Source organism: Ascidiella aspersa, chromosome 4 (assembly GCF_963924565.1).
Source record: "Ascidiella aspersa chromosome 4, kaAscAspe10.2, whole genome shotgun sequence".
NCBI lineage: Eukaryota > Metazoa > Chordata > Ascidiacea > Phlebobranchia > Ascidiidae > Ascidiella > Ascidiella aspersa.
Window position 1 is genome coordinate 18,872,624 of NC_139450.1, and position 27,675 is coordinate 18,900,298.

Below are 27,675 nucleotides of genomic sequence, written 5' to 3' on the forward strand. Positions count from 1 at the left end.
GAGCACTTGATATAACACGGGTTATTACAATTCTTAAATTCTGTTTTGCTTGATTCTAAGACAGAAATTATGCTGGACTTTTTAAAAATGACTCAATGCTAAACAGATATATTTATTTTAGGCCTACCCTTCAATGAAGCCTCTTGGTGCTTGGACACGTGACCTGGTGATGCGTGTTGAGCAATTTGCTAAGTGGGCGGAGACAGCGCACCCACCCACTATATTCTGGATGTCAGGGTTTACCTTTCCAACAGGATTCCTAACCGCCGTTTTGCAAACATCCGCAAGAGCCAATGCTGTATGTTTTTTCCAAGAAAAAAAATCATATTTATATATAGATTAACACTTGTTTTAAACCGTAGAATAAACCTAAAGATTTATAACAATGCCATATCACGAACTTTGCATTGGTCCTTGCCTATTATACCGGTTTTTGTTTTCAACAGGTTTCGGTGGATTCACTTTCATGGGAGTTTATTGTTTCAACTGTTGACGACAACCACATCACTTCCCCACCAAAGGACGGCGTGTGGATTAAGGGACTTTTCCTCGAGGGTGCAGGATGGGACAAAAAGAACTCATGTTTAATCGAAGCCGCTCCTATGCAGCTGACTTGCGCAATGCCTACCATACACTTTAAACCAAGCGAGACAAAGAAGAAAGCCGGAAAAGGTCAATGATTAATTATGTTTTTAAAATTGTGTTGTTGTGGTTTTACACCTATAAATACTTAATTTGAAATTGTTTTATCTTGCCACAGGACTTTACAGCTCGCCGTGTTACTACTTCCCAAATAGAGCAGGGGCCGGTGGGAGAGAGTCTTTTGTGGTAGCTGTCGACCTCAAAGCTGGAGGTGCAATATCCGACCACTGGGTAAAACGAGGAACTGCACTTCTCATGTCACTTGACCACTAGATGTTTTCAAACATTTGATCTGATTTTGAATTTGTTTAACTAAAAGTGTTATAAAATTTTTATATAATTTGATATATTTGTGTTTGGTACTTGCTGAAAACTTTTATCTATTAAACAGTAGTCATTATAACTCGCTTTCATTTTGTAGGATTTTTTTTAGCATAAACACCACTTTTACGAGCCATAAAAAACATCTTACAAACATTTTGTTGCGTATAAAATGGTGAAACGCACCAACAACCAACGGGAACACACAATGAGACCTAAAAAGTAACAATACCTAACGCAGGAAAATCCAGTACAGAATAAGATCGAAATCGTCTGAATAAGACCTAAATCTGCCGAAATACGTCCTAAAATCATCGGAATAAGGCCTAAATAACGCCTGAAACTGTAGGTAGAGGATATAGGACAATCCGTCGGTCTGGCATCGGCCGTTTTAGTAACGATGTCTGGGCGCCACTGTTTTGGCAGCGGATTTTCGGTACTGTTAGGGGTTATTGTAGGTTAATGGGTGGGGTTACAAGATGGGTTGATTGAAATTATGAGGGGAGTTAATGATGTATTTAGAGGTGGGGTTTGGGGTTAGTTAAGTGTTGATTTTTACGATTGAAGTTCCGACGGATTTAGGACATATTCCGATTTAAACGGCACTACAACCATTAGGTTTTAGTCCTATTTTAGTCTTATTCCGAACTGTGTTTTATTTTGACGTTGATGTTGTTCTTAATTTAAAAAGATGAAATGTGGCGATACACAAAACTAAATGTATTATATTATAATTTGAATGTATTATACTATTATAATTTGTATTTCTTGTGCTTTTTTCGCCATTTTATTTGCCTTAAAAGAAACAAATTTGAAAGTCTATTACCGTTTTTTCCTTTATCAGGTGAATGGTTTACCCCAGGGCTAGTTTGGAAAGTATGGCAGATTTCGACGATATCTCGCGGGTGCACGGCCGAAAAAATCCGGGTGACCGGGTGCAACAAAGGTAAAAAAGTGCACCTCTGGTCAGGCGCGGTTCTAGGATTTCAGTTTGGGGAGGGCCATGCATTTTGTTCAGATATGACGTCACAACTTTTTGAGATATGACGTCACAAAAGTATACCATTGCGTCATAATTCAGGTGAAAATAACATCGGATGGCCGAATAAACTAACTCCTGCAAAATAACGCGAAAAACAGAACTTTGGAAAGCACCAAAAAGTAATAAGGTTAGCCTCTACAGTGGGCCAGTTTCCTAGTTTGACCCGGTATGAAGAATAACGCTGAAAGACGCTACCATGTCTATTGTCTACACATCTTGCTTTTTCCCGAAAAGGCGAGAGCAACCTCACATGCCACCAAAAAAGCGCCGAGGCCACGTCGCAATAACACCATAGCGTTGTCTGCTGCGGTCAGCTGTGGTTCTTTCATGACACTTCTCTCAACTTTTAAGTTACTGTAGTTGGTTTTTGCCAAATAAGGTTGCTGAAATGAGCAAAACTCTATATTCAAATTCTTACACAAGGGTCGGCAACCTTTGTGTAGTAGTCGCGGGCCAAAACCAAACTCAGAAAGGTCTCTGCGGGTTGCACAACATATGTTAAATGAGATTTTGTTTTATTACAACTTTATAACAATTGTGAATCAGGTAGGCCTCGGATTTTTTTGTACTTTAAAAACGTGTTTATAATTACTTTTAAGGAGGCAGTAAAGTCTTGGCGCAAAGTCGCTAAAAAAAGCGTATACTTGGTTAAAAATTCGAGTCCACACGTCGTCATCCCCCTACTACTATTAAAAAGTGTAATAAAACTACTTTGAGAAAACGCGATAAATTTTATAGTCAATCTATTTTAGTGTTTGTTAACCATTTGGGGCACACGTGGCGAGCGAAGCGAGCGCCATTTTTTTTGGTATACCGTTATTGGATGCAGTATATTGGCAGGCTGGTTCCGATACAGATTTGCACTAACAACACAAAAGCTTTTAATTGTACTTGGATTTAAGTTAGTTATTATATAGTCGAGGTCAGCGTACGGTCACTTAAGCCGTCGCTGCATATCTGAAAAACGCCGCTTTGCGCGAGTGCGCGAAACGAATTTTACAATTTTTTTGAAATATTTGTTATATGGCGCCATAAGCTCGTACACCACTACAAAACCTAAAAATATGTCTTATTTTGGCGAAAATAGGCCATACTACCTAGGGAACTGCGAAAATAAGCTGCGTATTAAGTAAAAAAAATGTACATATTTTTTAGTTTGGGGGGGGGGGGCCATGGCCATATCGCTTTTTTGTTTTTTGCAGAGGTGAATCAACCAAAAAGGGTGAATAAGGTTGAACCGTGAAAAAATGGATGATAGCAAATACAAATTTCGAACAGGGCGGGTGAGAATTTCATACTAATCAAATATAAGTTTTTTCACAAGGGTGAATGAAATCTGAAAATAGATGCTAAGGGTAAAAAAACTAAAAAAATTTAAGAAGCATTGGTCTATTAGACCGGATCACACTTTTACGCTTGCACCAATATGTGAATATTTATTGATTTGGGTTAGGGTATGGGCAAGCATTTGTGTTTGGGTGGTGGTAACATTATATTTTATTGCCTGAGTTTTGCATAATTTCAATGATTTATTCCAAAATCGATTGAAATTACTTTGTTAGCCGGGTAAATAGCCTCAGGAGGTACATATAGGCTATTTGAACGGATCGCTCTTTTACGCTTGCCCCCGTTAGTGATTATATGTATAGATTTCAACTACTTTTTTTCGGGTAAATAGCCTCTTCCAACAATTTTTGACTTAGTTTCGGTGCTTACTAATGTAGAGAAACGACGCATGTCTGTATGTGCTTGTGATTATTGCGTGTTCGCCTGGTAAAGTGTTAAATATTTCACCACGATACTCTTTTCCTTTCCTGGCCGTTCTGGCAAATCCAGCCGGCATTTCGGCTTAGCTAATCCCTAACGCAGTCGCTCTTGTGCTATATAGTGTCACGCGGTTGCTTATAAAAAAACTACAGTCAAGATGCATTACTTGCGAGACGTGTTTTTACTGCGCTGTAAGGGGTGGTACTAAATACCAATATAACCCATTGTAACTCGTAGGAGAATCATAGAAACACTAAATACCGAATGCTACCGAATGCTACCGAATGCTACCGAATGCTACCGAATGCTACCGAATGCTACCGAATGCTACCGAATGCTACCGAATGCTACCGAATGCTACCGAATGGAACCGAATGGTACCGTATTGAACCTAATATAACCCATTGTAACTCGTAGGAGAATCACTAAATACCGAATGGTACTGAATGGTACCGAAATACCGTATTGAACCCAATAGAACCCATTGTACTTCTATTTAAAAACTCATATTTTAAGTAAAAAAGCCGTGAGATATATTGATCGGGAATTGCTAACAAACGTAAAACTTTAAGATTGGCACAAAACAGATAGGCCTGTCGCAACACGTCAGCACATCAAATTAATTCTTTGTTTTATCGCCTTAATGTTGCGTCATGAAAGTTTTTGTTTAAATTCGATTGCCGATATCTCTTGCTAGAGTTTGCAACGAATGCCTTGTTACACCAATTTTTATGCGTCAGAGCTGTATGTGAGGTGACGTATATCCGTTTAATGTGAGCGCTTTGTTTTGAAATTCGCCTTATTGTCAACAATCCATTATTTTTAGAATCGTCGCCAGTTACGTCGCAATGTAGATCGAAGCGCTTTTGTTCAAGCCATATTTGGACAAAAATATTATTTCCGTCTATAAGAGTCGAGAGAAAAAGGTTTAGACCACGCCTTGTTGTTACGTGATTTATTATTGAAAATCGTAAGAATATCTACGTCAATATTTCCTGTGCATTTTAGAAATATTTTCGCCTATAAGTATAGTCGCTCAATCGAATAAAAAACAGTATCAACCAGTATCAACCAGTATCAACCAGTATCAACCAGTACTGCCTAGTGCAGGGAGAGGCTTTTACAGCTTTGACTGAAGACAGCAAAATTGACTGTTCATGTATCTGAACTAAAGGAAAGAATTGGACCTGTCTGGCCTTACGAAGACAGGCCATCTCAAATCTTGTAGGAGTGTGGTCGATTCATCTTGGCAATTATATAAATGAAGACTCATTAATCCGGACCCCCACCCCCACAAATTGGTGCCCCGAGTGAGGAACGAACCACCTGCAAACTACTTTCCCAAGAAGACTGAAGAAACGAAGCTCAAAAAAAAAAATATATGTGCCTTAATCTGTATGGACCACCTACAAACGGCCGCCTAAAAACTGTCATGTTTGGAACTTGCAAGAAGCCAGCTTTAGAAGAAAATAATCTCATCGAAAGATACGTGAAGAGACGCTCCATAGCGTCAGCAAAGCATTTGCTTGGAATTCGAAACACGAAATACAAACAAGCGTTGTCGATAAAGACATCACCACCGTTTGGAATCATGGAAAACGAAACGGAATTATGGATTTCACAATAACTGATTCTGCCTAGTTTATCAGGTGAAAATCTTATACTTTTAATATATATATGTATAATTATTAAAATACCGACCGAAAGGTCTGTAAATTGTTTTAGTGCGACTTTTTATTAAACCATTATGTATCGCATTTCGCAAATTATGTATAGTCTATATCTATGAAGTCTAAGCTTAAACATCGATCGCACGATCTTTTGATAAATGTTAAAAGAGCTTAATTTTTGTGCTTGGAGCTCAACAGTTTGAAATCAACGCGTTAAACTTGTGAATCACGACTTAATTTTGTTGTGCACGAAATAATTTCGTGTTAAATTTCCGAATTCTTTTAAACATTTGGTACGTTTTGGGTTTTTGTCTGTTTTTCTCTCATCACGCAGCCGCGTTTACACACGAGTTTAAACATCTCGTATCAAGCATAATGATTTATCCACACGCGAAACATTAGCTTTCAAATCACAACTTCAGGAACACCCCATTTCCTGCCTTTTGTTGAAAGCAATAGTGAATAAGCAGCAACTTCAAAGCGTATTTTCTTGTGATGCGTCGTTATTTTAAAACTAACATTGAACGAATTGTGCAAACTAAAAAAAATGCAAATTTTAAAGGAAATGTTGCTCAATGTTAAAAATCAATAGAATTTAATTTTGTATTGAATTGCAAAAGATGTGTAACGTGAGTAAATATATATTCCAGTAATTAATTGTCTCAAACTTTAAGTGTAACCTGTCGCGCCTATATATATATATATAAGTATAGAAAATGTGTGTGTCTATAACCAAAATGTTAATAACCTAAGTTTGAAGTGTTGCAATAAAAATGTTCCAGACATACGAACACACATCTGCCGAAAAATATTTCGCATTTTTCAGAATACAAAAGCACGTTGGACAGCGAAAGGTCACAGCACAGCGCAGCGCACAATGAATGGCTTTCCGGTGACGTCAAAATTACAACGCACCAAACAGGGAGTTTCCCCTGCTGCCGCACAGATCGCCTGAAAAGCTCAATCCACAGCAATGCAATGGTGTGTCAAGCACACAACAATTTCGAGCAACTCAGCGAACGCTGACATCAAAGTCCTCGGTTGCTAATTCAGGCACCAAAGAGAAAACTTTCTCGAGGAATCAGGAATCTGACTAAAACAATTGCGCAAATGCGTTATGTGATCGAACAATTTCGCGTCCAATGCTCCATAAGCATTTCACAACAGCTGAAACACAACACACGAAAACAATTGGAAAAGAATGTCATTCCTATATATTCGAAATGACTGCAAAACCTTTGCAAAGGGAGTATTTGTCGCAACACGTCAGCACATCAAATTAATTCTTTGTTTTATCGCCTTAATGTTGCGTCATGAAAGTTTTTGTTTAAATTCGATTGCCGATATCTCTTGCTAGAGTTTGCAACGAATGCCTTGTTACACCAATTTTTATGCGTCAGAGCTGTATGTGAGGTGACGTATATCCGTTTAATGTGAGCGCTTTGTTTTGAAATTCGCCTTATTGTCAACAATCCATTATTTTTAGAATCGTCGCCAGTTACGTCGCAATGTAGATCGAAGCGCTTTTGTTCAAGCCATATTTGGACAAAAATATTATTTCCGTCTATAAGAGTCGAGAGAAAAAGGTTTAGACCACGCCTTGTTGTTACGTGATTTATTATTGAAAATCGTAAGAATATCTACGTCAATATTTCCTGTGCATTTTAGAAATATTTTCGCCTATAAGTATAGTCGCTCAATCGAATAAAAAACAGTATCAACCAGTATCAACCAGTATCAACCAGTATCAACCAGTACTGCCTAGTGCAGGGAGAGGCTTTTACAGCTTTGACTGAAGACAGCAAAATTGACTGTTCATGTATCTGAACTAAAGGAAAGAATTGGACCTGTCTGGCCTTACGAAGACAGGCCATCTCAAATCTTGTAGGAGTGTGGTCGATTCATCTTGGCAATTATATAAATGAAGACTCATTAATCCGGACCCCCACCCCCACAGGCCTAATCCCGGTAGAAAACTGCGTACAATGTAAGAATAACTCCGTTTGGAAACGAAAATTGCTTACTGTTGAAACCACAACAACAAACGCGTTATTTTGCAAACTCTGATAGGACTAATACCGAATAGTCGTAATAAAGTGTCAATTGGAATAAGTCCTAAACCCGTCGGAATAAAACAGAGATGGTCGGAATCAGGCCTAATACAACATTTAACCTTACATCCCAAAGTATATCACTAACTCTCCTAGTAATTGTAACTCAACCCAATTTCTAACCCCTACCGTTAACCCCCACTAACCCCAAACAGGTGTGAACAATCTCGTGTCAAAACAGCGGTGCCCTAACGGCGCTGGTCAAACTAGGGCGTCAAACGTTGACACTAAAACGACCGAAGCCAGAACGACGGCCCGCGATCGTCCGTTACCCTCCCCTTAAGGCAGCGTTTCTCAACCGGTGCGCCGCGGTGCACTGGTGCGCCATGGAAGGTTGCTAGGTGCGCCGCGAGCGAAAGGAAAAACATGACGAAATAAGTGCAAAATTAATCGGATTAAGACTTTAATCGACAAAATAACGTTTTCAGTCTCAAAGACTGGAAGTCCCTTTAAGTGTTGCAACTATAAAACCCATATAATGAAAACTACAGGCAATTTAAGAGAAATATGGGTACACCTAAAAAATTTCGCCCTCGCTTCGCTCGCAAGGTGCGCCGCCACGTTTTCATACGTCTCTAGGTGCGCCCCCAAGTAAAAAAAGGTTAAGAAACACTGCCTTAAGGTATCGGGCGTTTCAGCCATTTTATGAATTAAGGGTTTAGGTACGTCCTATTCAGACAATTTCGATCTTATTCTGTCATGGATATTACTATGATTATATAGATTTTTTGTGCTTAAGGTATTGTTACTTTGTAGGTCTTATTGTGTGTTCCGTTGCTACGTTGCAAGAGAAAACAGTGCAATATGAGCCCTCTTAAGCAAGAGGCATCACAAGACTCTTGAATAGAAAGAAAGTAATTTTTTGTAGGACATAAATTAAATGATTCACTTTTCAAGAAATGGCCACGAAGCAATGATAAGAGCGCGTTTCAAACGAGCGTTATTGCAATACTTTTAGAAAGCGTCATTGCAATTTTCACTTTTAAACGGTCACTTAAAGCTTAATCACTTCTTATAGTATGTTTAACAACTAACAGATAGCCAAAGTTTGCAGTACGGTATATCGCGTTTAATCAGGCGGTTTAACAATAATCACTAGGGCGATGAGTTTGACTTAATTATTAATTTTGATTCGGTAACATTCGGTATTAAGTAATTTTCCTACGAGTTAAAATGGGTTCTATTCGAGCTTATTCGGTTCCATTAGGTGCCATTCGGTATTTAGTGATTCTCCTACGAGTTACAATGGGTTCTTTTCTGTTCTATTCGGCTCCATTCGGTATTTATAGTGATACTTTTACGGGTTACAATGGGTTCTATTCGGTTCCATTCGGTACCATTTGGTATTTAGTGATAATCCTACGAGTTACATAGGTCTTGTTGGGCTCCATTGGATTCCACTCGGTACCATTCAATACCATTCGATACCATTCGGTACCGTTCGGTACCATTCGGTGCCTACCATTCGGTACCTACCGTTCGGTACCTATACCATTCTGTATTTAGTACGGTAGGCCTAATTCTCCTACGAGCTACATTAGGTCCTATTGGAATCTTTTGGGTTCCATTGGGGTCCATTCAGTATTTAGTGATTATTCTATACTATTGGGTTCCATTGGGTTCCAATCGGTTCCATTCGGTACCATTCGGTTCCATTCGGTACCATTCGGTACCATTCGGTTCCATTCGGTACCATTCGGTACCATTCGGTACGAATGGTACTGAATTATGTGAATGTACGATTAATCTATAAGCGACCTGACAGTATGGCTCTTTGAAATGCTACGACAGTTTGTTTAGTTTCGATTTGGTGGAGTTCAGATAGCACGGTGGTCATGTCCACCTGTCGAAATATACACTGAAAAGTAAAAAAAAATCGGAAACAGTTAAAATCAGGGAGTCGAACCGTTTTATTTTTCCGGTTCAGGTTCGGTTCGGGTTCAAGGATTTTTTCGGAATCCGGTTCAGTTCCGGTTTCGGTTTGGAGGAATTTAAAAGTTCCGGTTCAGCTCCGGTTCGACCATCGCTATTTCAAAACCGGTTCATAAAGTTCCGGTTCAGATACAATATAATTTGCGTTAAATCTCAAAATGTGGGTCGATAAATGTATTGTAGATAATAATGCTTGAATTGTAAGTCATTTAATCTAAGTTACGTGACGTATTAAAAAAACAGCAACTCATTATTGAAATATCTAAAAAATAAAAAATAAACTATTTTTTCATTCAATATTTATATTTTTTTCATAAAATTTCGAATATGGCGTAACTTGACTCGTAAAATAGAAAGTTGTGACGTCATGCAGGAGCGAACCGCTTTTATTTACAGGTTCGGGAAGGTTCAGGTACTTTCAAATTATTCGGTTCAGTTCCGGTTCGGCTCCTTAAAATCTTATAAAACCGGTTCAGGTTCGGTTACGGTTCGGATAAAATTGACCCAAAACCGGTTTATAAAGTTCCGGTTCGGTTCCGGTTCGACTATAGTATACTGTTTTAGTTTTAATATACTATAGTTCGACTCCCTGGTTAAAATTGCTGGTAAACGTTTTTAAGATATGTCGAAAAATAAAAACGAAAGCTTGGGTAATGTCAAAGAGAGGGTAATGTAATCTCTTTGCTCTTTGGGTAGTAGGCCTACACAACATATCGGACATAGGTTTGATTAATATTAAACCACAAAACCAGTAAAATAAATAGGGTAGAATAAACAATAATACTTGAACCGAAAGGCTACCTAACCTAAATAACGTTAGCAAAGCAAACCCCAGAAGAAAACCCCAAATTTTGGAATCTTGAAAAAAATATTTTTTGTTTTTTGCAAGTTAGTAGTAACTTGACTTGCTATTTGTTAAAAAAGTCTTGACTTTAATTTGTAACCTGTTGCCGATGACTTGAGATTATTTCAAAATATTATGTTACTGGATTCTTAGCTTTTAGGGAAAGCTTTACTTAACCAACAGTCTTTTTTTGTGCTTTGTGTTGTCTTTAGTCTGTTTTGAGGAATTTTTAACACCAAATTAGCACATTTTTTTAATGTTACTTTGTCTTTTAAATTCAAATACAAATGTTCTGTCTTTATTTATTGAGTTTATCACAAGTGCAAGTTTTAGGAGTACAGATACTATCCAGTCTACATTTCATGGCACTTCGCATCAAGATCTTAGGTGTGCAATGGGAAATGTTGAGGTATACACATGTGCAATGAATTGTTATGCACACCTGAGGTTCTGAAACTAAACAAAACTTGACCAGTTTCTGAGAATTTAGGTGTGTAAGTTACTAATCAAAGTGTTCACACAAATTGCTTTCAAAAAATATTGGGTGTGCACCTCCACAGAATGCACATTGGGCTATTGGGTCGCTTGTGCGATTGTTGGGTCAATACTAAATGGCCCTACCAACAATTGTGGTTTGGCAAATCATCTTGGTAAATTTGAAAAAATCATCTTGATAAAAAATTGGTGTATGTTAAATGCTTAACACCTCATTTTTAATACATGTTTTGTTGGCTAAACCAAATAAGTGCAATTTTTCGTGCTTTACACAGACTTAGGCTCACATTCAAATTTGACTGACAACATAAGCTCTCCTAAGGTTCATTGCTTAATAACATGTCATGACAGAATTTTGTGTCAGCATCTTTACAAAATTTAGATGCCGCCTTAACCACATTGCTAATTTCATCCCTGCAGTTAACTGTTTTTATTATAGTGTTTACAGTTTCAGCCTAACTATCAAAGGGGTCCATCACACTAAAAAGGTTGAGAACTACTCCCTCAAACAGAAGAGAATAATTTAGTTTTGGTGGCTAATGTCATTGCTTTATTTACTGTGTAGGCCAGGAGCTAGAACTAAGTATACTCAATGTTCTAAGTTTAATAAAATGAATTGTGATACATTGTTATCCTATGAAGTAAGCAAATGGTCAAGTTATTCTCCGAATTATGTGCCTCAGTAAGTTTAAAATTTTTTGTTTTGTTATTGTCATTTAAATTCACATTGTGGTTAATCATGCTTTTTTATTTTAAAGAAATGTTTTAATGGACAAGCCAAATCAACAATCATCAAGGTGGTCTTCAGAAACTAATTATCCTCCCCAATTTCTTGTATTGAAGCTTTTAGAACCTGCTATCATTCATTCAATAAAATTTGGAAAATATGAGAAAACACATGTATGCAATCTAAAAAAATTTAAAGTAAGTAATATTAGGTCTCATATTATTTAAAAAAGATGACTTACGATATGCAGGACCAACCTTTGGGGTGTGCAATCAAGTTTTTGCTCTTTTTAAAAGTTTCTTTAAAATCCCCCAAAAAAACTCAACAGTATGAAATGTAGATGTGCGATTTACTAATTCGGGTGTGCAAACAAATTGCTTAAAAAATTTAAAAAAAAACTGGATATGCACCTGCCACAGAATACAGACTGATGGCACAACTTGGTACTGCACACTTGTCACTGTGACGCGTAACAAGTGCACCTGCAAGCTTAACACTAGGTAAACTCTGTTTCTTTTTTAAGTAAGTTGAAAAAAGGTAGAGATGAACTGGGGTCTAAATGCTACGTTCATCTATTAAGTGTTGCACTTAATATGTGAATAATAGAAATCACCTTGACCCTTGCAAGATAAATGTCGACCTTAATTCCTGATCAGTAACAGCAAAATACCCTAGCAAAGCTAGCAATTCAGGTCGGGCACAATAAACATATTTTAAAAGATATATATATATATTTCGCCAATCAAGGCATCGTCAGTATATCTTAATTCGAATGAATCTGCATTGTTTTCAATTCATGCTCAGGTTTCAAGGGATATCGATCCGGATAATCAATGTTGCACTTAATATGTGAATAATAGAAATCACCTTGACCCTTGCAATATAATTGTCGACCTTAATTCGATTCATTCGAATTAAGATATACTGACTATGCCTTGATGGGCGAAATATATATATATCTTTTAAGATCTGTTTATTGTGTCTGACCTGAATTGCTAGCTTTGCTAGAGTATTTTGCTGTTCATCTATTAAGGTCTGAAGTTTGTGTATAAAATTTTGCTTATTACTTTGTGATTGAACTCTAACCTATCTAGTGTCAAATTGTTTGGTTCATTTTAGAATCTACTAATGTTGAGATTTTGAATATTTTCCTTTTTTGAACAGGTGTTGTGTGGGCCTCTAGGGTGTTTTGGACAAGAGCTTTTAGCCTAAGCAAATCTTTTAAACCTATTAAATCTTTTGTTTACAATTGCTAATAGTGAAGGATACAACATAAAAATTAGCGACGTTGAATTGGAACTTTTATTTGTGACCATAGTTTATTACCGTTTGCACCTGGAAATATATTAACCATGGGCTGAACTCGAAAAATACGGCCCGCCAATGTAAATTATTATCCGTCTTTATTTGTAGCCATTTTTGATACCTAAATTTAAAATTCATTATGTATCTGATAAGTTTATGCTTTGAAGTAAGATTTCTTCCTAAAGCGCCATAAATATTCTGAAACTATTAACTATGTAAGGTTATTTAACGTAAAATTGTCAGGTAAAATTAATTACGGGTCCACCTTTCGGGTTTAGCTTTGACATGCGTCTAAAAAAACGTTGCCGAATCCAGATGTTGGCCAATTTTGTGTTTGGGAATTAACCTCATCTGGTAAAATCTGCATCATAAACCCATCAACTGAGCTTGTTTTTTTATGATACGCTGTATAGCAAACTACTTGTGTGAGGTTTCAATTCATTATTCTTAAACACGCTGTGGTGATAGGCCGCTTAGTGCGATAAGAAAACGGTAATACGAAGCGAAAAAGAAAAAACCTTTGGTTGTTCAGTAGCCTACTAACGCAACGATGGGGCCTATGTAATAAAAATTTGCAAGCAATTTAAGAAAACTCTGAATATTCCACAAAAAATTTGCGCTCGCTTTGCTCGCCACGTCTCCAGATATGCTACGATTTGTCATCAAGTACAACTTAATAGCCGTTGTAATTAAGTATTGTGAATAAACAGGTTTGCGAAGTATTATGTCGTTCACTGACAGACCACTTCTTTGTTATGAGCCGAGTAGATCGCCACTATATATTGTCCTTCAGCATTTAGCGTATTTGCAATTTTGCATGACTAAATTCCGAGAGACACGCCGCGTTGTTTTAATGATAACTTACGGAAGTACTACATCTGTTTCATAAGTACAACAATGTTTTAAAAAAACAAGACCAAATTGCTAAAGAGTTTATTGTGCAGTGACAGTGTTGCATTGTACTTATTGGCATTTGGCATAATATAAAGTTTTCAACAACCTGGACATGTATTACAGTTTACACAACTGCTTCAAGTAGGGTATATTAAGATTAATCCCTCCCCCAAAGAAAATCGAGAAAAATTTAATAAAAATGTACTAGGATTCGCTATTCTGGATTCGTTATTCTAGATTCGAAGCCTATTCTGGAATACCTTGAGATTCTACTTTGAACATCCCTAGCTTTTAAATAAACCACATCAATATTTTTTTCTTGAAAAGATTTTGGGTGGCCTGGAAGAAAGCAATATGATTGAAATTCTTCAAGGAGGCCTAAAAAATGACAGCAATGCTGAAACTTTTTCCTTGAAACATAGAATTGATGGTCGGCCATTTCCATGCAAATACATTAAAATAGGTAAGGCAAACAGAAACAAGTTTGCATTCAAATTCAAAAAGTGATTTTTCAATGTAGTTCCCATCCTGTCATGGGGTGCCAGTTTCAACTTTAGTATTTGGTATGTTGAGCTCCATGGTGAAAGTTCCTCTGATGTTGTTCAACCCTGCCTGCAGTGGTATCACTCGGTATGAATAAATGTTTTGCTTTTTAAATTTATGGGTTTCATTTGAATGTTATTGTTGCAAACTAGTTTTTTAGTCTCAACCTGTTAGTTGACATTTAACAACCTTTTGCATATGCTATGTAAGTGGTTCTCAGCCAGGGTGCTGTGTCGCTCTGGTGTGTCATTTCAAATGCTGAAGGGTGCCAATAGGTATTTTGAGAATTTTAAGAATCTGATTTTTGCTGAATTGGTAAGCTTCTCTACAATTAGAAACAAATATATCAAATGACATTTTTCTACGCATTTTAAATTGATTGTGTTGTTCCAGTTCAATTTATAGTGACATTTCAGTTAAATATTCAACTAAAATTCCAATCTGGATGCCAAAAAAATATTTATTATTTTTGTGGGGTGCAGTAAGCCACAAAAGGTTGGGAATCACTGTGCTAAGTAGTTTAATTAAATGTGTATTAAATCCTTATAGTATCGAGAAAGAGAAGCAATCCGTTTGTGCTTAAAGCACTTTCGTCAACAAAATTATCTTGAGGCATTCACATCTTTGCAAAAAATGACAAAGATAAGCCTTGAAGATCCTTTACTTACAAAGCTTCACAATCTTCTTGTGAATGAGGGAGACTTTACTGAAGCAGAAAAAGTTGTTGAACAGGCAATTAATGGTATGCACATGTTTTTATTATTTTTTGGGAGGTTTCTTACAAATGCTATAAGAAATTTTGAAAATTGTGTTTGTTAAGCTCTTGAAGTCCTGGCGCACCTGGCGAACGAAGCGAGCGCGCTTTTTTTGGGGGTATACTAACATTTATTTTAAATTTCGTGCTAGTATTCATTACATTGCTAAAATAAAAATAAAAAAATGTTAAAATATATGTCTAATATTTTCGAATACGTTTTCCGTTTGTCCGCAACGGTAAAAAAGCGCTAATCTATTGGAAAGACAGCATGAAAACGTAAACAAACTGGATGAGAAAGATGATTCGCGCGAAGCGCGAAAAATTTGTGCCCGTACTAAGTTAAAATAGTCAAAAAGTATTAAAAATGGACTCGTGTCTAGTTTTCAAAGAGGTGGCGGGCCGTAAGTTGGCGGCCCCTGCTTTAAATATACAAACATTTTGCCGCGTATAAAGCTGTGAAACGCAACAACAACCAACAACTTAACATAAGAAAGTCAATTATCACGTAACAATGGTCCGAAAACTACTACAAGTTCGCAGTACGAAAGTTGCCATTTAAGGTTAAAAGTTACCTACAGTCCTGTTTGTTACTATTTTTATGTGAACTTTTTAATTAATTTTGCCATAAGTACTTTCATGTAACGCCCCCTTATATGCATTCAGCGCCCCCAAAATTAGAAACAGACCCAAAACGCCCCCTTGTAACTCTAACGCCCACAAGGGGGCGGTACCGCCTACGTTGGGAACCTCTGGACTAGAGGCTATTTGTTGTTGTTTTTTAAATTGTTTCTTATCGTGTTGTTGCTTTCGTTTATATATAATCTGTGTCTGTTTTATGTTTGTTACAATTACTGGTTGATTTGTCACGTTTCCTGTTACTCAAAACAAAACGTTATTAAAATTAAACTGTTTAATCTTCTATTTAACCTTGGTAATGCTGGGTACTTTGTCTAGTGACTAATAATTCTCTGTTAGCTACATTTTTTGAAATCAAGGTTTTTAATAATGAGACATCATTAATCGGATATCCAACACTTTTTGTATTATAAAGTGTCGCATTTTGGAGTAAAATTTAAAACACTAAAAAACATATTTACTTCACTTAAATTAATTAAATCATTTCCAATCAAACAAACATGTTGGTTGGCTTGTTACACTTTTTCCAGATGACTTGTTCAGCAGCTTTGTGAGCAGACAAGATTACTCACCATATTGGAAGATTGTTCCTATTAAATCTTCTTCATGTAATGAAAGGCCTGGGATGCGCGGTGGCCATCAAATGTGCATGGATGAAATCAGTAGTAAGTTAACTAACTTGTCAATCATCTTTACCCAATGTTTTCAAATTATACAAATTAGGTTGCTTCTAAGGTGTTCTTCCATACATTTTCATTTGATTTGCATGCTACATAGAGTGCCATACCTTTTCATTTGATTTGCATGTTACATAGAGTGTAAAAACTGTGGGCTTCAGGAGATGACTGGAGGTTGAATTTTAGTAAAAAAACAACTTTTAGTTATATTTATTTGCCTCTGCACTTCCGTGAAAAAAAGTGCTTTAGTGTCCAAAATTCACAATTGCTTATATTGCCTTTGGAGAAAAAACATAAAAAGTATTTTTACACTGCAGCGAACCTGGCATGATCTTTTAAATTATTTTTTGATGGATCTGTCTTGCTAGCAGGGAAAAAGTAAGCAAAAGTAGAACACCCAACTTGTAGCCTAAACAAAAGTAAATTATATAGTACTTAAAAATTAACACTGACAGATAACCCTATGGCCTACTCACCTGAAATAGCGACTTCTGACAAAATATTCAACGAATGCAATGCTATCCAGTTGCTTTTTTATAGAAATATTGCAATATTTATATCTACCCCTTTGTATGAAAATTTAAAAAAAGGTTATCTGTTTACAAATTCGAACTGCATGACTAAAATAATATGGAAATTCACAAATTGTTTTGAACTTCTTAGCTCTAATTTGGCAAACCATGGTCATTTAAAATATAGGTAAAAAATAGAAGAAAAGGATGGATGTGTCTTATTGTTTCACTAAACTTTTCAAATCTATTTGTTTGTTTTGGCATGTTCGCATTGCAGGGTGATCACCAGGCACCAGACAAGATGCCTTGTGTTATTCAAAATATTTAAAAAATGTTAATTTATCCTAGACAAACAGGAAATGGGGACCTCCTTTCATAGTTGTGACATATTTAGCTAAATACAAGGCGCAATAACGAGTATTTATTAGATCTATTTTAGACACAATACATAGCATTGCTTTTTGTTTAAACTGTAAAGTAAATTGTCATAATAATTTTTTTAAATCATCGGCTCTAACACAAGGCTCAGAAAACTTAAATGGAAATGCTACACAGTAATATGTATAATTTAAGTAACTTAAAAAAAATTAAGGGCGCTTTCATGTTTTTATCCATGCAAATTCCGGTTGATTTTGCAAATTATCCTGTTTATTGCAGTGTGAATATTACTTTGCAAATTTACTATGTATAGTGTGATTTATATAGTTTGTACTGCAACTTGTTTTATGAAAATGTGCTACTAGATCACAATTTCTCTGTGCAGTACTTTTATATACAATATCTAAAGTAATTTACTATTTGTTTTCAGAATTACTTACACTATTAAATTTTTTATCCCTGAGAGTATTTGTATTACAGTAGTACTATTCTATTTTAATATATGGAACACAAGTAATACGGTATTCATAAAAAAAAACAGATTGTCTATACTTACTCGGAGGTTGGAATGGTACAGAAGATTTGGCAGATTTCTGGAGATTTTCGGTTGACACTCTTGAATGGACTTGTTTGTCACATGATACTAGTATTCAGGGTGGTCCAAATGCACGGTCATGTCACAAAATGTGCATTGACTGTAAAAATGAAAAAATCTACACACTTGGCAGGCATGCTGTTAAATAATTTGCTTTTTTTCTAATTATAGTTATTATTTACCATGTCTCAATTATACAAATTTACATCAATATATTGGTTGACAGCAACAATATTGGAATGTTTTTAAAAAATTGTTAAATCTTGTAAGAAATAATCATTACTATATTAAGATTTTTTTCCTTTGCTAGATTAAACACTTTGCTCATTTCGCTGTTTTTATTAACAATTGTTTTCCATAAAAAATCCTATCTGGTTAACTTTACATATCTACCGTTTTATGTTTACTTGATCAGCCAAAACAAGTCATGTTCCATTTTTAGGTACCTCGATTCTTCAAAAAGAACACAAACTTCAGTTGAAAGCGATTTTCATGTTTACAACATAAAAGAGAAAACATGGCACTTAATATCGAAAAATGTAGCTTTGCAAGGAGGTCCACGACTGATATTTGATCATCAAGTAATTCTATCTTTCTTTAAGTATTACTGTGATATGTCCATGTTAAAGAGACCCTTATATTGATATTTCGCTTCACATTGATTGAAGAAGCCATCCAATACAAACAGTTATAAACGTATGATGATATTATAAAAAAACTGTCCTATTCCTAAGATGGACAACAACAGCTTATCTCTCTGTCGCACTCCTTTTTTCATTTTGCTGGTTCCAACCCCATGTAAACAAAGCCCAAGCAACAATTTGTTTTGTATTTTAATTTTTTTTTTTTCAAATAATTGAGATATGTTTTATTAAAATATTTACCACAACAGATGTGCTTCGACGAGAAATGCAAATTGATATTCGTATTCGGTGGACGAGTGCTAACCTGTCCACCCACGGCCCGTGGTCTTTCTGCTGATGTTGCAAGTAATAACTTAGTGGTTACTGCGGGCAGCGACGAGCGTCCAGTGCCCGAGTTTAGTGGCCTTTACTCTTACCATGTACCCACCGACACGTGGAGGCTGCTCCGTGCCGACTCTGGTGATGCTGGACCCCAGGATGTCCGCTCGAGAATCGGCCACTCCATGCTTCTAGACACAGTACGTATAGATATAACAAATGATGACGCGGTATAACATGATATAACATCGGTATCAATGGGATAACGGGACCTTAATATAATTAACATAATTAGTGTTTAAAGTTAACATGGTTAGCAATGCACTTAGTTAAAGATTTCCGTTTCACAAGCCAAGATATTTATTTTAAAGGGGATAATGCCAAACTATTATTTTCGCACAGAGGCATCGACGCTTGTACATATTCGGTGGCCAACGATCCAAAGAATATGTCAACGATTTCTTCTATTATGACATAGTAAACGATCATGTGACGGTGATTCACGACGGTGTTCGTAACGACCCAGGACTGCCACCTTCCGGGTTCACGCAACGGGCCACGATTAACTCTGAACTTGGCGAGATACACATGCTTTCTGTAAGACACAAACAGGGATAATTGTTCGCCTCACATATTATTGTGTTTAATACATGTAAAATACCGAGGTCTTTTTTAAAGTTTCATTCATGAAAAAAATCCCTTTTTAATTTTGAAAATAGGCCCCTTTTTCAAAAAAGCCTTTTTTGCGATATTTAAAAGCCTTTTTTGTGGCACTAAGCGTTAATTCTGTGATTCAAGTGATTAAAAGATAATCAGATGTCTTGACTGGCTGATCCTAAATCTGTCCTTGACTCCTGAACATTATAGAAGGGTCCTAGTCGATCTTAGATTACAATTACCGTTCCCCAGCGGGCCATTCATAGCTTTTTAGGTGCTGATCTAGTCCCAATTACACTTTCAGGGCTTAAGCAAGGATCGAGAGAAGCGCGAAGAAAATATGCACAACTCCTTTTGGGTTTACGTGATTCGCGAGAACAGATGGACGTGTGTGTACAGGAACGAGCTGCAGACTACTCCTGCCCCACTATCAAACTCCACCTGCCCTGGAAGCAACTGTACCCCTATTCCCAAACCCAACGAGAGTCATGGCCCCGAACCTTGTCCAAGATATGCTCATCAACTTGTGTACGACTCAACAAGACAAGTAAAATTGCGAATTTCTTTTAATTGTACACAACGTTAGCAAGGCATTAGAAACTAATTTCGTTTTTCTTATGGCACATTTTACGACAGAGTGGTGCACACCAATTATTTAGTTCAAAATAGATGCCACATGTAGTTACCTCACAAACTGCCTTAATTTATGGTCGTTTATAATTCCTTAGTTTTTTTTCTTTTAACTATTTGTTTTTCTTTTTTAAATTAGTAATTAGACTGAACAGGTTTGTTGTCTAATTACGGAATGAATTAGCTTGTTTAATCTGAACACCGCATTTTGTTGGAACAGACTCATTTTATGTTCGGTGGCAATCCTGGCAAAACAACGCAACCGAAGTTACGCTTGGATGATTTTTGGTGTTTAAAACTTGAACGCCCAACCAAATTTGATTTACTTCGCAAATGTCGGTAAGTAATTTTGACTGATATTCCACATCAGAATTATGTTTTAGTGATGACAAAAAGTTACGTCATAAAACAATTGCCCAAAGGAATTTCCGCAACTTTGGCGCTAACGCAAACCGCCTCCAACGTAACAGCGTTAAGCTGTTTGATTATTTGTAATAAAATATCGTTCATCGGAAACAATACCGAAAATCGCTCGATACAAAACAATAAAAGCCTAGATCTATATCAGCCTTTCTTAACACGGGGTAAATTTATCCCAGGGGGTAAGTTTCCTCGTTTTAGGGGTAGATAAGCTATCAATCAAAATGTCCACATCAGTTGACGGGACAGAAAAATTGTGCCAGCTGTAGGTATTGCCTACTTCCCTAGTTCAGTTTAACAGCTAGTCTAGTATAGCTAGCGAGTCTTTATCGTCTAGTGTCAGCAACGTTATGGTTCGCCAATTGATATTTTTTTAGTTTATTTTAGAACATCTTTTTTCTTTGTTACTTCTGTGTTACGTTATTTGCTGTTTGAATTCATCAGCTTTTTCAACAGTCACGGATTAAATTTAGGTAACGTGTGGACGTGTCTGCGAGCAGACAGTGTGTTTTAAGTTTAATTTTTGTGCAGTTTAGGCCGAGAAAGTTTAGCGAGAGCGGGTTTAAATACATTATTAATCAGTAGCGATAACTGTATGGTTTAGTACACCTTTTGAAATTTCAGTGCTGGTTATGAATTTGATTAAAAAATAACAGCATGTGATGGTAAAACTAACTCATTAAATAATTTATGTATTCTGAAAAAGTACCCAAAATTTGGTCTAAAAAATAACATGTCCATTGTCCACCCAAAAAAAGTACCGGGAAAATTATTAAAATTTTGGATTTACATATCTTATTGGGGATGGTCTTCAAATTTCTCCGTTTGGTTTTGTGAATCAATGGAAACATTTTCTAACAGTACCATGAAACTTTGTGGCTCGTTCAATTTGGTACGTAGATAGCGCAAGCCGCAACGTACATTATTTTGGTTAGGCTGTCGGTTAGCGTTTGGGTGTGGGCTTGTCAAGTATTATTTTATTTATTATTAATAATAATGCTTGACCCAACTAAACCCAAACTCTAAACAAATAATGTGCGCGTACCAAATCGACAAAACTTGCTCCTTTAAAACAACACTTAGAAAATGCTCATCCAAGTTTGATGAGAAAAAACGGTCATTTTTTATTATTTGGTGGCACCTCATGGATGCTCCAAGGGGAGAAAGTTCATTGGGTGCGACGAAAACAAACAAAATGAAGAGATACAAAACTCAGTGGTTGCACAATATTGGTACGAGAGAAAAAGAGAAGAAGGGAAATGACTGAGACGATTTAGCGATTTATTTTAAGGGTTGGCTTGTGTATCATTATTAGGTCGAAAAGGGTAACGTTATGTTCTGTCGTGAAAGGATGTTTTACATATTGGGCAACGTGCAGCTACTATTTTGCAGTTGGGGCAGATGTTGCGTTCGTCTGTTTCTCCGTATATTGGGACATTTGCGGCGCATTTGCGTGTCAAGTGAAGTCTTGGGGGTGCTGTTGGTGGGACTGAGATTATTGCTGGGGGGGCGTATGGTGTAGTTGTGTGTTCATGGTCTTGTTCGTGGTCCTGGGGTTGCTGGACTGGTGCTTGTGAAGTTCTGGAGTGGGATGTTGCGGTGAAGTGGTTGCTGGTTGAATCAGAGTCGTCGTCGGACTCTGATTGGCTCATATTTGCCTTATGCGTGGAAAAGGATTGGTGCTGATTCGTTTAGTGTTGTATTGCTTCATAAGTTAAAGGTCCTTTCCTGATGGTCAGGTTTTGCATTGGTGTAACTCCTGCAGTTTGTAGACTATTTCTTCTGCAAGTTTCTTGGTTCGGCATGTTATGTCCGTATAACCTTGCTTTCGTTCCACAATTCCCTCCCAAGTTGTGGAGACTGTATGACACCTTCTCGAGGATTTCATATGTATTCTCTTGATCTCTTAAACGGGAACTTGACAAACACCTCGGTTGTTCGCGGAAAAGCAGACAGCCTTTTTGGTGCCTTTGCTTGCAGCCATTTTGACGAGAGGTTTCTTCAGTGCTTTCGACGACGAAGAGTGTGTAAAAACGGTCCTTTTTTGAGTGAGTCCGGCCTGAAAAGACAAAAACTAGACCAAACTGGAATAATTGGACAACAACTCTTTGCCAAAAAGTGGCATAAAAGAGCGCCATTTTATATATAAGGGGTAAATCTGATATTCATCTTTGTTAAAAGGGTTAGACATACAAAAAAGGTTACGACTCATTTCATACAGAAAAGACGCGAGCGTCCGAATTTTTTCTATTTTTCTTTTTTCTCCCTTTAGTCTCCTTGATCGTCAACAGACGACCGGCTGGTCCAGGTTTAATAGGGTATTTTATTAGTTTCATATTATGTCGTATTAACTTGTAATGACAAAGTGCGTGGACTACTCGCGTTGTCCCGGCGTTAAAAGTAATTACTGTTGCTTGGTTAAAAAATATAAAAAGCCATGCAGCTGTGCTGTAGCCACTTGATCGCTGCAATGATGTGTGTGCTAATCTTCTGGCGTAGTTTAATGTATCTGCGAGACCTCTAGTAAAAAAGTCACTATAACATTATTTGGCGGCTATAGCGTGACATAACAATTTTGTAATGCAGGTTAACTGATTATTTAAGTTAAGGGGTTTACAGCTTTCATCCAAACAACAATCCATACGACTAGCATGGATTCATTGGAAGTTTGGCTAAGTAATAAAACAAACGTTGGTCGGTTACAGCGTACTACGCAATGCGAAGATGCGAGAAAGATAAGGCTTGTGTGGGCTGATCTACTGGCGCAGTATATCTTATTTGCATGACCGTAATAACTGGAATTTAATCTATTGCTTTTGTGAAACTAAATTTCTCATAAAGTTTCGCAAAGTGATACACTTGGCTAAGCACGTCACTCATACTAAAAAAATAGCATTTTACTGTTTTTCTGGGATAAACCTTAATACTAAATCTCTTGTCACCGCTTAAAACCATTTATAAAACAGTATTAAATTGGCTAAGTTGCCACTTTTAGGCTTACTGTTTTAAAATAGCGTTAACATATACAATAAAAAGCAAGGTTGTGTGGTGTGTTTGAAATGGATGGAATATTTACTCTACATATAGCGCGCTACGATAATAATGATCGCACGCAACGCGCAAATGTGTTTGGTTTGAAATAAACCAGAAACATTTAGCCAAATAAGTAGAATAAAAAAAATGCTTTTGACCACATGATCTTTTTTTAGGCACAGTCAGTCTGTAGTGGCACTAATTTTAATTTTACATTGACGTCACCACTAAATTAATATTGAACAATACAAGCACTCAATAGATAGAAATCGCTCTTCTGGTGTAAACGAAGTTATCAGCTATGGCGTTAGCTACAACGACGATTAGATAGCTGGATACCACGAATCCTTTTTGTTCATGATGTTAGGACATTTGTCAATCCGGATTCGTGGTATCCGGCTATCTAATCGTCGTTGTAGCTAACGCCATAACTTATAAACGCTCGTTGTCCGACGGCGCAGTTCTGCACCGGATGACTTCGTCGCGTCATAGCTTATCGCATACTTCAGCGACGTCTAGATTTATTAATTTTTAATCTGTAGTTTTTTTACGTGATACTTTTAGTATATAAAATGGCTAACGCACTCTCGTTTTAATTATTAACCCTGATGAGGTCAGCTGGTATCTGCTGCCGAAACGTCGGTTTATACTTCGATCGTTTACACCAGAAGAGCGATTTCTATCCATTGATATGTTGCCTGGTGGAGCTAACTCTATTTTTAAATACAAGCACTCATTTGGCATTCTGACTGATGAGTGTGGACTTTTTTTCTTGTTATTCTCAGGTTTATTATAAGACGGCAACTGTTCCGGGAGTTGGCGATTCGCGATCCGGTCACCGCGCTCCGCTATCTTCAGACTGCAGTATCGGAAACAGTGGACCACACTAACGAGAAGGATGCGAGGGACTTTAGACATCTAACTGCCACGCTCTTTGGGAATCCTGAAGATCTTGATTCCGACAACGAAGGCGAAAGGGGCGATGGCTTCTTTTCGAAGATTTACCCTAAGTCAACGAAAAACGACCAGGATCGTTGCGGCCGTATCGAGGTAAAAAAAGTGACAAATAAAGGAGTTATACAGCTATCAACAATGCACATTCTTTTTAAACGCACCACACTGTTATTACAGCTTTTTGACACCCTGATGAATTTTTTTCCTGAAGATATGACGCAACCACAGAAGAATCTACTCGATCTTATTACATTTTAAATGTGTTGCGCAATACGGTGGCCTACGTTAGCTGTTCGAATCACACAGTGTTTTGTTTAACAATCCTCCTCATTTATCATGCATACTGTTTAATATTATCATTTGGTATGTGAGTTCAAATAATCATTTTTTGACTTGTCTTTTTTAGATCAAGTTTAGGTGCTAAAAGTGGGATCTGCTAGTGTTACCACCGTTATCGATTTAATTTATTCTCTTATTTTTCTGTATCCATTTCAACTCACTTCGTTAACCCCTGTTACATACTGTGGCTTATTATATTCTATATTTACACTAATTTGTTGCAAAACGTCAGAATGTAAAATACCCTGTGTAACAGGGAGTTAGTGGGTTACCGTAGAGAAAAGTAAACGTATGTTTAAAAATGTGCCATTTTTATTAAAGGGTTTTTATATGAGATTTCTTTCGATAGAATCTCTCTTTGCCGTGAAACTTTTCGCAATTAAAAAATATAACCTAATCGTAATACAAAGTTTTCATTCTATTCGACTGTTGCGTAATAATAAAAGTGTGCCGCGAATTTTTTTTATGTGTTGCATGCTAAAAAGGTAACCACTGCTTTATACCCACGGGCTAAATATGTGTGTCTGGATTACATCACGGACGTAACTTGCTTTTCTTATCAACTATTTTTCTTCCGTTGGTAACTATACTACGAAAGAAAACGATGCTGTTTATTGTGAATCAATTAACCTAATTTTTAATTTGCTTTATCAAAGGCTTATTATGGCGTCATTTCAACACTCGCATTAATGATTAATCAGTGTTCTTAACCAATGGGTCGCGATCTAAAATTGGGTCGCCGGCTGCAGCAGCTAACATGCCGGTCCAGAGTTTACCCTGTTTCAAAATTTGAGAAAACTGTGGGGCGAATACGAAGACATGGCTCATATTAATTGAATTCGAATTTATTATGCTATTTGTCTCTTTCCCTAATAAAAGTATTACGCAGACCAACCCGAATCCCCAGTTGGACATGCGATTTAAAAAGTGGTTATAGCCTATGTATTTACAAGGGATTTCCGATGATTACGCAGCGGAGCCGATGCCAAGTGGTGTCTGGTGGTATCGGTGCCGATCCGATACTAAAATACTATAAGAATATCATCCATATTTGCGATCCAACTCAGAATTTTTAATCTTGAAACGCAATTTAATTAAAACATAGTTAGCTAACTAAACTTCCTAAAAAAATACATTTGAACATTTTAATTTATCTATTTTGTTTGTAAAAATAACTTCATTCAGTATCGGATACTTCACTTTCAAAATATCGGGTATCGCTTTTTGGATAAAAAAAAGTATCGGACATCCTTAATCTTTTAATGAATGGCATGGTTTGTCCGGCTCACGTTTGTCGCGATATGTTCGCCCGGTCAAGACAGCAACGTCGCTCATACCGCTCCCTCCTAAGCGAGAAGCCGGTCAATGAGAAGGAGCGGCGCTCAAGTTAGGGAGTGAATCGTCGCCTAAAAAAGGGACCGTCGACGGGAACACACAATAAGACCTTAAGCAGAAAAATCTATAAAACCATAGTATTAAGACCAACGTAATACGCAGTAATATCCAGTACAGCATAAGATCAAAATCGTCTGAATAAATTCAGCGGAATAAGTCCTAAATACATCGGAAAAAGGCCTACATTTGTCGGAATAAGTCCTAAATTTGTCGAAAAAAGGCCTAAATGGCTAGAATAACGCCCGAACCTGTAGGTAGAGGGTATGGGACAATCGGGCGCCATCGGCCGTTTTGGTGACTACGTTTGGCCACCCTAGTCTGACCGGCGCCGTTAGGGCGCCGCTGTTTTGGCACCGGATTTTTGGTCCTGTTTGGGGTTATTGGTGGTAAAGGGTGGGGTTGAAATTATTAGGGGAGTTAGTGATGTATTTGAGGTGGGGTTCGGGGTTAGTTAATGTGTTGTTTAGCCCTGATTCTGACCTTTTAGGTCTTATTCCGACGGATTTACGACTTATTCCGATTTAGACGGTAGGCCCTACTAATACTATTAGATATTTATAGTCCTATTTTTGGCCTTATTCCGAATTGTGTTTTATTCTGACGTTGGTGTTGTTCTTATCTAGGTCTTATGGCTGGAGTACTGTAGCGCACGACTATTTACCGACCAAGAGATTTTGTGTTTATTGTGCAATTTACGCTGTAACGGCTTATGCCCCAGATTTATTGTCTACTCGCACCAAAGTGTAAATGCTAAATGTCCTGTTCCGCGATTATCTTGGCGGTCACCATTCGATTGTCTGTGGCTACTTAAGGCCGCTATCGGCTTGTCAAAAAGACCTCTTCTCAGTTAACGTGTTGTGCGGTTGACAGCGCTGTGCTGTTCACAGCGCTGTGTTGTTTACAGTGTTGATTGTCCGCCTACTTTAGTTTCAACTGGGTGTTCGCTTATCAGATAATACAATTAATAATCACCAGACAATTTAATAAATCACCTTGTGGTTGGCAAACGAGTCATACGCACGCAACCTTAAAGCGAGAGTCAGAAGCTTCAACTATTAAACTCGTGCCCCACAGTACCCTCTTCGTTATTGGTTTGTTAATATTGTAATGGATAAAAGTTCTATGTGTGCTGCAAGCAAACTTTTACTTCCCATCTTTTTTACAGCAGGATGATAAAATCAAGGGATATACAAATTGATAACAGGCTGATACAAACAATAGTTTTTCATACAAGCTTGAGAAGCGCACCGCTCCGAACAAAAATCAGTCAGCAAGGTGTAAAACTTTAATACAAATATGCATTTCGCCTATAAATGGCATCATCAGTTTGTCTGTACAAATAAATAGTAAAAAATTAAAATATTAAAATATTAAAATATAAATGTAAAATAAATACATCCAAGATGAACAAAGACAAAGACAGTCTGCGTATAAACC

The 27,675-nt window shown here is 37.1% G+C and overlaps 2 protein-coding genes across 4 annotated transcripts in view; both read left to right on the forward strand.

Annotated features, from left to right (window-relative positions):
• LOC146148550 (dynein axonemal heavy chain 2-like) overlaps nucleotides 1–1,044 on the forward strand; it is a 45,574-nt gene extending 44,530 nt beyond the window's left edge. For both annotated transcript variants that reach the window (XM_083387651.1, XM_083387652.1), the window contains 3 exons: nucleotides 122–298; nucleotides 447–672; nucleotides 761–1,044. In XM_083387651.1, the coding sequence (XP_083243777.1) occupies nucleotides 122–298; nucleotides 447–672; nucleotides 761–915 (558 nt within the window). In that variant the 3' untranslated portion in view covers nucleotides 916–1,044. The remainder of the gene's footprint in view (nucleotides 1–121; nucleotides 299–446; nucleotides 673–760) is intronic.
• A 10,350-nt stretch (nucleotides 1,045–11,394) lies between these two features.
• On the forward strand, nucleotides 11,395–25,718 carry LOC146148551 (muskelin-like). Of its 2 annotated transcripts, XM_083388485.1 has the most exons (14): nucleotides 11,395–11,506; nucleotides 11,583–11,748; nucleotides 14,078–14,213; nucleotides 14,271–14,380; nucleotides 14,843–15,035; nucleotides 16,217–16,351; nucleotides 17,795–17,981; nucleotides 18,291–18,429; nucleotides 18,741–19,010; nucleotides 19,213–19,407; nucleotides 19,772–20,014; nucleotides 20,318–20,436; nucleotides 24,336–24,600; nucleotides 24,682–25,714. In XM_083388485.1, the coding sequence occupies exons 1-14, from the start codon at nucleotides 11,436–11,438 to the stop codon at nucleotides 24,760–24,762; spliced, it is 2,310 nt and encodes a 769-aa protein (XP_083244611.1). In that variant the 5' UTR covers nucleotides 11,395–11,435; the 3' UTR covers nucleotides 24,763–25,714. The 2 variants fall into 2 exon arrangements, with proteins under 2 accessions (XP_083244611.1, XP_083244610.1); XM_083388484.1 differs by having other exon boundaries at nucleotides 24,336–25,718.
• Nucleotides 25,719–27,675: the final 1,957 nt, after the last annotated feature.

Excerpts from the sequence above, each read along its gene's own strand:
- LOC146148551 (XM_083388484.1), top strand. The coding sequence starts at position 11,436 with ATGAATTGTGATACATTGTTATCCTATGAAGTAAGCAAATGGTCAAGT. Across the intron at positions 14,381-14,842 it reads GCCTGCAGTGGTATCACTCG|TATCGAGAAAGAGAAGCAAT; the intron begins GTATGAATAAAT and ends AAATCCTTATAG. Across the intron at positions 20,015-20,317 it reads TGTACGACTCAACAAGACAA|ACTCATTTTATGTTCGGTGG; the intron begins GTAAAATTGCGA and ends TTGTTGGAACAG.